General features: G+C 40.3%; 1 protein-coding gene across 1 annotated transcript in view; it reads right to left on the reverse strand.

Annotated features, from left to right (window-relative positions):
* Window positions 1-15,286, reverse strand: part of LOC145977934 (synaptic vesicle glycoprotein 2B-like) — a 115,019-nt gene that overhangs the window by 45,925 nt on the left and 53,808 nt on the right. The window contains exon 3 of the mRNA XM_083110264.1: window positions 6,823-6,984. Coding sequence (XP_082966390.1) covers window positions 6,823-6,984 — 162 coding nt within the window. The remainder of the gene's footprint in view (window positions 1-6,822; window positions 6,985-15,286) is intronic.

Raw genomic sequence — 15,286 nt, forward strand, 5'->3', positions numbered from 1 at the left:
CCCTGAATAAAGCGTTCAAGTTTCCGTAACTAGTTTAAAGAGTGATTTATTTACTTACAAATTTATGAAAAAAGGTGATGAGACTGGTCGCCTTCGTTTTTCACACATTTTTGACACCTCTTGATGCAGTTACCCATAACTCGCTGCAGTTCCAGTTGATTAATGTTGGTAATTTCTTTGCTGGTGTTACGTTTCAGTTGTTCCAGAGTGTGTGGATTTGACTTGTATACAGAATTTTTTAATCTACCTCAGAGATGAAAAATCGCATGGAACTTTTACAGCGGGGAATCTTGTTACAAATCGCCTTTGAACTTCACGTGGCGATTGAGTTAACGCATATGAATCATAAATAAATACACTGTGCAGTAGAAAACATTTGCAGAGCCATAACTAGGGCTCGAAAGTTGAAGACCTATAAAAAGAGCTAAAAATATAAAAAAAAGACCTAAAAACGGAAAAAAGGACGTATAATGTGATCCAAATTAATTAATAACTTCAGCTTTAACCTTCCCACCCCTCCCTCTGCGCGGTACCTTCAGATCTTTGCAGGCGCGTGCTGTCTGGTCGTATACACCTTGCTGAAAGCTTCAAAACAAGAGAAAGTTGCCATTTACAGCGCGACCTTTCAGACAAGTTACGGTTAAAGGACTTTGTACCGTACCTGCTTCAGTCGTCCAAAAATGTTTTTCTCTCGTTTCAGGGATCGGTTCGAATATATTTATTTCTCTCTTTTTTTATTTCTTTACTACAGAAAGGATGTTTAAAAGGTGATGAACTGATGATGATTCTAATTGAGAATGGGCAGGAAAAACCTAGTCAATAGAAGGTGAAGTTGCAAAATAAACCCGTTAAGTCCTTTAAAAAAGCTAAAAAAGGACCCCTTTTTCTGGCCTACAATGACCCAAAATGAACATATATTATATTGGGCCTCGTCTTCGGACACTAGGGGAAAAAAAAGGATTTTTCCTCAACTTACGAGCCCTAGCCATAACACTTTGCGGTTGAATACACTAGAGAAAACAACATGTAACAAGCACCCTATCACTTCACAGTCGCCAGACTAATAAACAGGCAAGGCAATACAAATCAAGGACCCTTATCACTTCAGTCTGGTGTTTACTTTCAGGACTTCCGTAAAAACCTGTTTCTAGCCCCTCCTAACCAGCTTACGTTAGTGGATGTCTTAATAAAGATATATCAAAAAATGTGTGTGCATAGAAGGCGACTAGTTCGAACATCTCGTTTTATACATCTGGTTTAAACCTTTTTTTTCTGTTTAAAAAATTACGGAAACTGTTGTGCGCTTGCTTCATCGACACACTACGATGCCGACAAACGGCCGCGAGGTGCCTCGCTTGCCGATAGAGCAAGCCCTGATGCAACGGTCTACACTTCAATGGATCGCTCTGTAGAAGACCATGGTAAGTCAACCAGTTTGGCTATTGTTAGCCAAACTAGCTGTCTTCTATGGGTCACTACCCTTATTTGTTTTCGGAAACATTTTTTTTTTCAGTTCAATGTGTTTGCAATTAAGACATGGAATTATTTATCACTTTTGTGTGTTCGAAGTTAGGACCATTCTGTTTGGCATTGTTTGCAACTAGGACACAACCTGGAGAAACTAGGCAGCATCGTAGTCAAATTGTTTCAATGCAACAGGTCCTGTTGCGGTAGCATTGACAGAGGCAATCCATACAGATTAAACAGGCACAGCGAAAGGTCAGCTGAAAACAGCTGGTAGGCCAATGGCACGGTATGCCACAAAGCCGGGTTCGAGTCCTGGTCGAGCCTGAATTTCTCAATAAAATTTCTACATAATGCATCTCCTGGTTGTGGCAGATCGTGAGGTAAAACAATTCGTAAATGGCAACTTGGATAAATATACAGTATATTTTCTACAAAAGGAGTTTGAAATTAAAAGCACATCGAATTAGGTGCCATTCGATCCCATTTCAAATTTGAATTTTGCGCAGTCTACAGTGTATATACTCCCTCCCTCGAGGAAGAACACTATGAAAGTACAAATTCCCACTAACCAGCTCACTGAATTGATTTGTCTTCAAGAATAAGGAACTGTACACATGTTTTCGGAGCCATGTTCGAAAACTGCAGCCTATATCAGAAAATGCTTCCAACAAAATTTATTTCAAATTACAGAGGTTGTTCGCTTTATATCCGACCATTTTCGATTCGGTGCTGCCACCTGGCGTATCATGCTGGAAATATGGGTCTGCTGGCGGGAGCAGTGTTGTGTCTGACCTTGTAGGTGCGTGAGTGTTGGTAGTGAATGTTATCAAATGGCGCCGAAAATCAACCGGTATTGGGAGGGTTACGTAATGGCCCTTTTCCATGCTAAGTTTTCATACGTACGCATTGTGAAACAGTGTCGGAGAATGGGTTAACACTCTGAGTGACTACTGCGAAAGCTATTGTGCCCCGTTACACACAACAGGCTCTCCTTGCGAAACATTAACCCACGAAAACCACCAGGAGAAGGGCTGCAAGCAAAGTGTCACCCGTAGTACTAAGGGGGATCCATCGATTGGCGTGCCAAGGAAATCCCCCGACTCAACGTGATATGATTTCACCTCGCACGGTCAACTGTGAACAAAACAATTCGCAAGCGCCTCAGGTTGAAGTGTGTGCGGAAGGCACGGGTACACCAACTTCTACCGCGTCACATTGCCGAACGTAAGACGAACTGCAGGAAACTGTATGAAAAGTACCTGGCGGGTTCCAAATGGAAGAAAGTTGTCACAATGGATGAATCATATGTCCATCTCACTGCTGGTGGTCACATTCGGGCGATCACATACTGTGACATTGACGGCAAGGGGGGCAGCAACTTTGTTCGTCAGTGCAGGGAAAGTTTCCCTCGTGGCTTTATGGTTGTGACGGGATTCGGATATAAGGGTAAGTTGATGATACCCAAGGTGGACAAAAACGTGAAGGTGAATGCCAGATACTTCCAAGACTCCATTCTGACACCTATCGGAGAGACATCCCACAATTGTATGGAATGGACGCGAACCAGGTGATGATCCATATGTACACTGGCGAACTTTAAATAAAGGTCTCCCTCCTCTTAGTTAGATTGGAAGCAACAAACAAAAACCGATATTGAATTGGAAACACTCCAGCGTCAGCGCCGAAACTCTATGCAAGATAAGGAAGAGCTGCATAGTTGTCAGTCGTGAACACCACACAGAAGAGCAATGTTAACCATGAGTCATCAAGGAATTAGCACAGCGTTTCTTTCTGTGGTCATTCGGCCTCGGAAGAAATATTTGTTGTCCATTTTGAGCTTTCAAGAAATCAGGTTCTGAGCTGGCGATTTATTTCCTTCATGAATGAAAATAGGTTGTTCATTTGTTCGTTTCTTTTCTCTTTTGTCATTACTCTAAAACAAATATAAAAAGAAAACGAGCAAAGAAGGTAGTTTCTTTCGGCACGTGACAGGCATATGTGGTAACTTTGCTATTTTTACGACCCTATTATATCTCTCTTGTTTACTTTCAACGATAAGGACGAATGTTAGAGTGACCAGAAAAAATGAACGAACATAATACGCTCTTAAATATTACCCACGCTTCGAAAATAGATTCCGGCCCCAGTGGCAGAGTGGTTATCACATCACGCTACGACGCCAGGCGTCCCGCATTCGAATCCTGGGCTGGGCATGGATTTGTGAGTGTCCATTCATCAATTTCATCATATCGTCACTAATCCCCATATTTGATTGAATTTGATTGATTGAGTTTGTGTTTGAAGTCCACTTTATGCACAGTAAGGCTAATCGGGACTGGACTTACAGTTTAAAGTGGGATACGAACCACTATGTGCCTCCACCGGGTATCGAACCCGGGAACCCTTGATCACAAGGCGACGATGCTACCACTGCGCCATCGGGGAGGCCTCCCCCATATTTGCAACTTCGCCAAAAGTAGCACAAGAAGCGAAGTAAAATAAAGCAATTAAATCAATCGAACATAGGGTCTCCGCTTTCATAGAGCAGTATGCAAGGCACTCGGTCATGAAGACCCTCAAAATTGAAATAATAAGTGGAACAAAAGACCTGATATTAAAGTATTTTAAGAGTTTAGGCACATTAACAATTCACGTCAACCTACAACAATACAACCTGTATTGTGTGATATATGGTTCTGCCCTAATATAATTGAACGTGCTCTTGCGATAATAGTTACACATTTCCGTCTTGCAATACACAACCTCGACTCGGCACGATATGTGCATTTCCATGCCCCTTTTCTGTATTCTTTTCTATTTAGGATATATTACGTTGCCTTTTTGCCTCTTGGTTAATCCGTGGCGATGAGAATGATTGACCAATTGATAACATTCATGTGATGGGGCAAACATGCCTTAATCATGGTTCGAACTTAAGACCTCTGTCTTCAAAGCACGTTACAATCTGCCACGCGTGTCTTTTCATCTCCAGTCACCATTAATTTCAAGAGGTAGAAAACTACGTTACTCAAACAAATTGTATAAATAATTTCCATGACCATAAACATTTGTTGCACTTGTTGAGAGAAATCCATACCCTCGTAACGTTATAAGTAAACGTCAACCTAGTTGATGTCCCAGGAACCCTTCCTTGCACGAAAATCACACTGTGTCCACAGGATTTACGACTGAACGCTTACTAAAGTAATAGAATGTGCATCCCCATTTCCATTAATCGTTCACTCTTCGTATATTTTGAGGTCAGCTAATTCGAACATACGACCCTAAGACAGCTACACACTGCCAAAAAAAACTGCAGTGTCAACAAAGTGATTACTGTATATTTATATATTTTATTTTTGATAATGGAATATTTTTCCCTTAAGCTTCTTATTTATGTTTGATTTGGTTTATTTTACTTGGCTTTTCTGCCACTTTTGGCTAAACGCGACGATGAGGATGAGCGATGAAATGATGAAATTGATGAAGGGACAGTCACAATGAACACCGAACGAACACAATGCCAAGGCGATGTTTAAGCAAGCTGTGTTAACCACTCTACCACGGAGGCCGGAATCCTTTTTAGTTAGGAGAAATCGTTCCTTGACAGCGAACTAAGAACAGTTAATATGCGTCACGTCAGAGTTATAATATTTTAAATTTCTAACAATCAATTGGGATTTACTCTTAACCATATTCTTGCCTACATAAAAATTTCCACACAGTTAAGATCGTTTACATTAACGACAACAGCGTTAAAGTCTGTGCTTTAAGGAATGATTAAGCACACTATGATGACGGAAAATAATAATTCACATGACTATAGTGATGCATTACATCGGTGAAACATTAATTTTCGTTCAGGAAGAAATATTGAAAAACGCAGGGACACAACGACCAATTGGTTTATTTATTTTACTTCGCTTTTCGTCCACTTTTGAGTAATCACATAGATAAGGATGAAATTTGTGAAAGGCAATCACAAACGTAGGACACAGTCCAAACTCCACAGACCATTATACTGGCCTTGTGTCTAGACGCCAGATCCTCGTTAGTCTGCAAAATATACTACATTGTCACAATGACGTAAGCATACGTAGAATAAATTTGTATATTATTCTCCCCCCTCCCCCAAGAAACGTGAGCTAAACTATTGCGCATTCTGTGATATGTTCATTACTTCTCAGGAACCACTCGCGGACTTCAACTAGTTTATCCTGAAAAAAACTGCGGGTTAGGATGTTAACAGATACTTCAGGGACAATATCCAAAGAATCCTGTTACATACGCAGAATGCAAAACATTTCTATTTTCTCATTTCTACTACAACCCCGTCGAAAAAAGGCTGCTGGAGCGTGGTTCTGATCGTATCACCTCCAAAATGGCCGAGCTCGAGAATATGCGGTACCCTACTACCACACCGGTAAATGTGCCTTCAAGGCACGTTGCTATACGCACGAGGAACTTTACCTAACCTTTACTAGTACTATAACTACTCATGCCAGGAATTTTGGTATTTTTTATACTTTTTTATTTGCCCATTGCTAACCTGATTCATTCCCAGCCATAAGAGCAATTAGTCGATGCAGCGGTGTCTATGGAAAGCTTGCAGGGAGGAGTGGGGCAGAATTCCCATGCCTGTCCTGCGCCGGAGCTTGCTGCAATGGACACTGCGATGCTGGGCGATAGTCCACAATGCTGGGGGTCCAATAGAACATGATCGGTGGTGGCGGCGCGGTATCTCTTAAGGTGAGTACCCGTCAAAAATGGATATAAAGCGAACAACCTTCTGTACTAGGCGTATCAAACAAGGCATCCCTCGACTCCCTTTGAAATATAATTGTAGAGTTACCTCCATAAACTGGAAATAGGTCCATATGTGTAAAGTAATGCTTGTTGACTTACCCAGTGGCATATCCAACAGTGGCGTGAACAAGGGGGGGGGTTATAACCCTCACTTTTGGCCAAGTATTCCTAGAAGAACGTCAAAGGCAGGAAAATATTGCAAAATTAGAATAGACTACTAAAAAAAGTGTACCGTACGTAACCCGGCCCTTTGAAAACCCTGGGCACGCCACTGATGCCCAGGATTTATATCTTTTTTTTTTGGTAATCAGTCCGATATTTTGCCATCTTGTCCTGCATTTGACGTTCTTTTTTTAAAGGATTCAGGCCAACGTGTGGTTATAACCCCATCACCATCCTCCTTAGGCACGCCACTGAACTTGCCCTAACATTTTCATTCAGTGGCGTTGACATTTAGTGCATTTTATGTCAGTTCGACAACAGTAACATGTTATGACGTTACAGGCGCGGCATATAAACAAATAGAATACAATATATAGCAACACATACCTAAGAAAGGTGACACATTGATAACTCCTTTGTCTACTGATGTCAGTCTGAAGTCGCACTCGGCTGATGGCATAACAAAAGACATTGTCATCATTCCGATGGAAGCACTGCATATGACGAATCCGCATACTATCAGAAGACAATAGTGGAACTTTCCCGTACCTGGAATTGTATAAGACTCACTTTAGACTGAAACATTTATTTTAACATTATGTTCCCAAGAATCATGGCATTTTTTATAGCAGACACTACTTTACACGGAAGCATTTCATGCAACATTCCGGTTAGCATTTATTGGAACACCCTGAATATATTATAACCTTAGAAGGGCGCCCGCAGGGAGCGGTAATAGTGATGATAATATTCACAAAAATAATAGCAATAATAATAATAAAAGTTTCTATAACTGCCCCCTCCCTGAGAAAAAATTCTGCAGGCGCTCTTGTAACCATACACTGTTATTTGGAAAAGTTTTGCAATTCATCTAACAGGCGACAGTGATTTACCCAGTGGCGTGAACAAGGAGAGGGGGGGGCGGGGGGTTGGTGGGGGTCATAACCAGGGCCGGATTAAGGTGGGTGCTATTGATGCTGCAGCATTAGGCCCAGATGAAAACAGACGAGAATTTTCCGAAAGCTGAATAGTTTTCTTTTGCTATATTAACCTGAAAATAAATATTAGAATGAAATTTGGAGCTCCTATTTCGGACGCCTAGACACAGCGTTACTTATTATACAGTTACTATTATTCTTTGCGCTGTGACGTAACTATGACGTCGTTGTGTTGATTTCAAGCATCAGGCCCAATTTCGTCTTAATCCAGCCCTGGTCATAACGCCACACATTGGCTCAGTATAACTAAAAAAACAGCGTGAAAGGCAGGAACAAAGAGAAGGCTGACTACTAAAAAAAAACATACGTAACCCTCTATCTCCTTTCAAAAATCCTGGCCACGTCACTCCATTTTTATCAGAAAAGAGTTAGAATTGCATAGCTCACTTGATAGTTTTAAATATTACTAGCTTATTGTTTAGTACTAGAAAGTTTGATCAGATTTATATCTTGGTCCTTAGAATTCTGGACACTGAGCTGGTAATTGTTGCAAATTTATTGAATGTTCATACGGGAGAACATTCAATAAAATTCCTTTTCCTTATGGATTGCTATCGTTGTGAAATGCATAGCGTTTATTGTTGTTTCCATGATATTTTTCTGTATAGAGTAAAGGCCTGCGAGCAGAGTTGTTACAGTAAACCTCCCCGTTATTGCCTAGCGCAGTGGTTTCCAACTTCAAAAGGTCCGAGGGCCAAAATTATATCCAGCAGTTGATCGGCGGGCCGCATTTTTTTGGGGGGGATTAAAAATTACAAAAATTGTAAGTACTGAACTGAGAATGTAGTACTTACTTTCGCATGACCTAAATTTCTAAAATGAGGCATTAAAAACAATGGAATCACAAATCAAAATTGTATAATTACAATTTATTTCACAAAAACCCAATACTTATGGATGAATTGAAAGAAATGAAAAACACACCATACAAATAAGAATCCTTCATAGTAAGTGTTCAATGTGAAAATTGAGGCCGATCTGCTTCTTTTATTAAAGTTGGAATGTCCACTTCAATTTCTGTATTTGAAGGTCTCAGAAGGTGAAGCAGTGAAGAATCTGCCAGTCGGCTTCTGTAGCGGTTCTTGATGAACTTCATTGAAGAAAAAACACTTTCACACGTGTATGTGCTGCTGAACATCGATGTCATTCTTTGCCCAAAACTACGAAGGTTTGGAAAGCGTTCTTTTGAAAGGTATTTGAAAAACTCTGGCCCCTTTTCTTGCCTAGTTTCAAGGAACACATCGCCTTGCAAATCACACAATTGAAGTTGGAGAGAAGATTCTTATTCTTCGATGTTAACGCCAAGAGGATTGCTAAATAGTTGGATGCTGCTTTTAAGTTCTTCAAAATCTTTAAATCTGGAGTCAAACTCATCCATTATTTCTTTAATATTTGCACTGAATTCAGAAAAGTCCAGTGTTTCTTCATCTTCTGCTAGCCGCCGACAGCTTGGAAAATGGACCAGGTTATTCCTCTCCAAAGTAACGTTGAAAATCTTCACTTTATTACGAAACCGATTTATGTTTCCCATTAAATCTGACACCAGCTGTTTTCTTCCCTGCAGTTTCAAGTTCAGTTCGTTCAGATGACCTGTGATATCTGTTATAAACGCCAGTTGTTTAAGGAAGTCCATACTCTGAAACTGTTCCTTCAGTAAAAATAGAACGTATTTTAATAAAAATACATAAAATTAATGTATTTTGCAAACTGGCTTCGCGGGCCGCAAAAAAAAAAGGCATCGCGGGTCGCCAGTTGGAAACCCCTGGCCTAGCGCAAATGTTATTTTCTTGTGCCCGTTTAGAAATATGTTTCGGGGGGATCCAAACCAAGTGTCTCAGGAATAATAATAATGTCTAAATTAAAATAATTATATGAAATCAAATTAATACTAATTACAATACATAAATTAATATTATATTATTATTACACGATTAGGTAAAAATACTAAGAATAGAGATATGACAACACATATTCATTACGTAGTTAAGATCGGAATAATTTACATAAAAACAAGTGCCCTGGCAATGAAATTAATGCCAAATAGATGAATAATTGAATACTTATCGAATATCAAAAATGATGTTAAATGTAGTTGGAGAAAAGTAAGTTTCTGATTAAAATTGTATGCACATTCTTTTGAGTAATAGTGTACATAAATCATCTTTGGAATGTCATTCAGAGCCGTATGATCCCAATATAATCCTTGCCTTCCAATAAGTTCAGAGGAAAATAATAACCATCGATTATGAAACAAATGCTAATATTTTCATTACTTTGTAAGTCTTTTTGGAGGTCTGGACCCCTGGTCCCTCCTAAATACGGCCTTCGTGTCCTTCAAACACCTTTAATCCCAATATAATCCTTGTCTTCCAATAAGTTCCGATGGAATTATACAACAAATGCTAAGCGAGTATATTTTCATTATTTAATTTTAGTACTTGATAAATCTTTCGGGGCGGGGTCCAGACCCCCTGGACCCCTCCTAAATACGTCCTTGGTTAAGACCTATTGTTGAGACTTCCACTGCATTTGTACAGCCACGGACACTTCTGGGTTGTAATGGTCTCATTGAGAGTTAATGGTGGTGTTACAACTAGAAGTGTACGTTTGCTTTAACTTGAGAGGTTACAGACTGCTTTAAGGTTCCCAAGAGGTCATGCACCAGAGCGTGTTTTATGAAGGTCACAGGAGGGTAATATGGCACGCCACTTAAGCAATCCATTTGTAATATTTGAGTGAATGAACTGGGTTAATAGATATTTCTATAATTCACCGGGTATTGCCCTCATCTACATTCTGCTTTAGATATTACGTGTGAATCGTTAGATGTAACGAATCAGCCGGAAGCCTTGCGTAATGATTTAATTGATTTTCAAGATAACCTTCAATGAAACGTTAGAATAGATTCAGATTTATAGGAAATAACTGGGGAAACACTTATGAAAATGGTTGAGAAGGTGCCTGTAATGAAAGTTGCGATTCCCATTGTGATTTTCGCTTTCTACGTAGAGAAGATCTTGGATCACAAATTCTTTCCTGCTCATGAAATATTTGGAAAATTCTTATCTTGAATTGATTAGTGAAACTGATAATTGGGTAGAATAAGTTTCTACTGCTTTTGACAGGGGAGAAACAAAATTTTGCAGAAGTCCGTCTGGGTAACGCAACAAGATAATGAATCAACTGTGGAGTTCGTATAAATAGAAAGAGGAGTGCCAAGATGCTGAGGATTAGATGGTCGGAAGAATAATTATGCTTGCAACCAAATATTTCTAAAAAAAACTTGTTTTTATGAGACACCTTCTCAATTAGCCAAAGCCGGCAGAAAAGCGAAGCTAAGTAAAATGAAACAAATCTATCGATCAATCAATTTAGAGCAACACCTAACAATGTTGCACGATTGGAATCTGCACTATTATACGTAGGAAGACGCTCCATAATAGCTCGGGACTTTTAGAAAACTACTGAAAAGTGTTACAGAATTGTGTAAACCAGTAGTGTTGAGCAGAAATACAGGCGCCGGGGCCGTTTCTAACGGTGGAAGCGGCCCCGGCGCCTACCCAGCGTCGAATAACATGGGTACCTGGGGGAAACCCTGGGGGGGTAAAGGCGGTCAGGGGCGTGATGCTGATCACATCACCCCCACTCACGACCGGATCAAGAAAGTGTGGGGCGTTACCCCCACACCCCCTATACGCCTTCATGGCGTGGTGCTATGCACAGGGGAACACTTTACCTTTACCTTTTTTAAGTTCGTGCCGAGAAACAGCCCAGCAAATGTTGGGGGAACTTTATAAACTGGTAACAGTTTTCTGTTTTTTGTTTTTAAACTGCACCCTTAATAACTGTGTAGTTAACAAAACTTACTTAGTAGATACGGCAAGTTTTATCAGGAGCCGGAGTGATCCAGTCGGTAGGGCGTGAGACTAGGATGGGTGATCCAAGGACGGGTAAAGGCGGTTCACATCACCTCCAAAATTTGCCGAACGTGTGGGGCCCTACTCCCACATCCCCTAAATGTGCCTTCATGGCACGGTGCTACATGTACGGGGAACTTTACCCGCTAAGGTGTGTAGCATATAGCATAATCGGTTATAACAGTAATCGCACACAGCCATGTCCGTTGAACCGTGGAAAATGCAGGCTGTCCCTGCGAGTCAGTACGTGCGGTGTTGCACGTTCCGCGTACATCTTTACTCCATTGAATAAAAATCGGTTTCGCAATGTGAATTGACAATGATGATTGATATTAAAAACAGATGCAAAGAGCTTCAAAACAAAAACAATATTGCATTTATAGGCCTAGTCATTACTAAAAAAAAAATGTTTCACAAATTTGATAAGAACAGTTTTTTGACCAATTTTTAAAATCTGAAAATTAAGAATGGTTCTTAAAACCTTTCTACCTGCACCATATTAAAATTTCATCACGATCAGACCACCCATTTTTTTATTTATAGAATTTCAAAGAAAGCGATCGTTTGCACAACTAAAATAATCGGCACATTTTTTTTTGTTCTCACGACAGTAAAAAATCGAAATCACATTCGAAAAATAAATGGTTACAATAGATTAACGCAGAATTGAATATGTAAAAATTTGATGTAACTCTTTTTTAGGTAGCTCTACTTCTAATTTTTACTTGGAGTCCCAACTGTAGTACAGGATGGGATACGGAGCGGCGATCCTCCGCCTCCACTCGCCACTCTCACTTTTGGTACCCCCTCACTCAGATCTTCTTTCTTGATCTTATCTGAGTGTGGTATCCGTATCCCGGAATAGGATATAAGGATTAACTTGGTAAGTGGAGAGGTCAGAAGGTACGTAAGAGAGAAGAGGCAAGTGCTCTGAGTCTTGGTACCTAAGATTTAAACCAAGACGTTTTTGAAAAATTAATATTGTGAAATTGAGTAGCTCCAAACAATAAGCAAGATATGAAATATAAAGATACATATAACATAGAAATAAAATAATGAATATATAAGAATACAATATAAGAATGAGAATATAGAATAAGATATTCGAGGAACCCTTAGATCCCATAAATAAGAGAATAATAATGGCACTTGATGAGGAATCCTTAGATCAGAAGACAAGTAGATATTCATAAGAGTTATATTGAAGAGAGATCCCTGAAGAATAGGGAGTTCTCAAGCCTCCTCTTCTGTCTTCAATCTTCTACTCGCAGTCCTCAACTGGTAGACATCATCTGGATACTGGAAATGTATATATTGGTTTCAGTCATCCAATTCTGGTATGTCGGGTTCTCTTCTGAGGGATGTAATGTAGTGTTTTCTTCTATTCAGGGAAGCCGGTCCTTCTTCATACTATCTTATTTCATTTAAGCAATTATTTTGTGCACAGCTGCTTTCTCCCATTAATTGGGCAGCAAGTCTCATGCTCGATCTAGTCTTAGTTCCAGTGGGTTCCATGTTTTCAATAAATTATGATATTGGAACCACTTGTCGGGCTCGTGACTCTTGATGGTGTTTGAATTCCATTTCCTCAAGCGTAGATATCAGCTCAGCCAAAGCATTAATTGTAGGAAAGGTTCGTTGACAAGTAAGTTGTTGTCTTACAAGGTCTGGTTCTAGCTTAGCTCTAAGTTCCCTTATTTTGGGGTCTTGAAATTTATTGCAATAAAACACAGCGTGTTCTGGAGTATCAGTAGTCTTACATACTTGGCACTGGTCATCTAGACTGAGGCCAAAGCGTTTCAAATATGCCTTATAAGGGCCATGCCCTGTAATGAGGTGTATCAACCCTTTAGTTGGTTTAAAGAGTGAGTTCATTGTCCAGAATTTAACGTCAGGCATATATAGCTTCGTGTGTACTGATCCCGAGTATTGTCTCCACTCTTGTTGCCATTTGCTTTGTAGAACCTGGTCAATGTCCTGCATGGTATTCACATTAATTCCCAACAGCATGAATATCTTAGCTTGGTCTCCCTTCCGAAACCAATATCTAGAAGCGTGTCTTTGAACCTCAAAATCAAGAGGCAAGACACCAGCTAGCACTATAGTTGACATAGTTGACGTTGTGCGAAAGGCCCCAAGAATTCTCAACAAGACGTTGCGCTGTGCCGATCTCAGACGGTCCCGGACAACTTTCTTCCTAGAAAGGAAAGCCCAAGTAGACGCTGCATAACATATAGTTGTAACAAATATCGCTTTATAATACAGCATTGCGATCTTGAATGGTATCTTAAATGCAGTATTACCCATGTTTAAGATATTGTGTAAAGCTGACTTGGCCTTAGCTGTAACACTGTTCACATGAGCTCTTAGGCTCATTTGAGCATCCATGTGAATTCCAAGGTATTTGATGACTTGAACATTTTTAATTGAAGAGTTCTGAAACTTGAATATAGGCGCTCGAGCCAGTTTTCCCTTAAGGAAGATTTGATATGTCTTCTCCTTAGCTATGGTCAACTTAGATTCCTCAGACCAAATGGCCACTTGATTCAAGATCTTGTTAGCATTGAACTCCAAACCTTTGCGATTATTCGATCCGGTTATGATTAATAGATCATCTGCATAAGCAACACTATCTATGATCTCATCCATCCTGCTGAGAGCCAGCAGTAGTGGTTCCAAGGTTATATTCCAAAGGACTGGCCCCAGGACAGAGCCCTGAGGACAGCCTTTGTTGACACTCCTGCAGATCGTCTCATGTCCCCAAACGAACTGTATTCTCCTGTCTTTCAGGTAATCACAGATTAAGCTGTATAGAGGCTTAGGAATCTGCAACCTCCTTAGTAAAAAAGGTAAAGTGTTCCCCTGTGCATAGCACCACGCCATGAAGGCGTATAGGGGGTGTGGGGGTAACGCCCCACACTTTCTTGATCCGGTCGTGAGTGGGGGTGATGTGATCAGCATCACGCCCCTGACCGCCTTTACCCCCCAGGGTTTCCCCCAGGTACCCATGTTATTCGACGCTGGGTGGGCGCCGGGGCCGCTTCCACCGTTAGAAAAGTTCCCGGAGTTCTCGTAGTAAGTATGGCCACCATACATTATTGAACGCTCCGCTAATGTCAATTGTAATTCCAGTAACATACTTATAATGAGTTTGGTTTATAGATGTTATCACACGATTGACCGCATCCTCAGTAGAGCGTCCTTTAATAAACCCATACTGTTTGCTGGAATTCCTTATTAGTGTTAGTCTTTCGTTTAGTCTCTTTGTAATCAGCCTCTCAAAAACTTTGCCTAAGACATCCAAGAGGCAAATTGGCCTGTAGGATTTTACATTGGATGGATCTCTTTTGGTATCCTTTAAGAAAAGCACTAACGTTGCTAATTTCCAATTTCCAGTCTTCAGGAAAAATCCCTTCTGCTAGACATTGGTTATAGATTGTCTGTAAACCTCCGAGAAGTTGGTTTTTAGTAATTTTGATTAACTCGTCTAGAGTTCCATCAGGACCCGGGGCTTTGCCATTTTTCAATCTGTCGATCACCGCGGCGATTTCTTCCTGTGCAAACGGTATCACCAGTGTAGGATTTTCATAGGTTACATCAACTGTAGATCTTATGTTATTCTGGATTGGTGTGTCCTCTTCAGAATCGTCCAATGGTAGTAGTCCATCCATTATGAAGCTTACTGCCTCCTGCCATGAGCTTGTGTATGTATTGTCACTCTTCTTAAATGGTACAGGGACGAATTTCTTTGAATTTTTTTGGGCAGCTATTTTGTATGGCATGCTCCAAGGATTTTTAAGGATCTCCCGTTGTACTAGACAGGCCCAGGATTTGATCTTGTACTGTTCAATAAGCTTACCGTATTTCCATTTGGAGTTTCGGTACTTCTCTAGATAGAATGTTCTGTCTCTATCCGTCTTGAATTTTTGATAGAGC

Source organism: Lepisma saccharinum, chromosome 24 (assembly GCF_977018435.1).
Source record: "Lepisma saccharinum chromosome 24, izLepSacc3.1, whole genome shotgun sequence".
NCBI lineage: Eukaryota > Metazoa > Arthropoda > Insecta > Zygentoma > Lepismatidae > Lepisma > Lepisma saccharinum.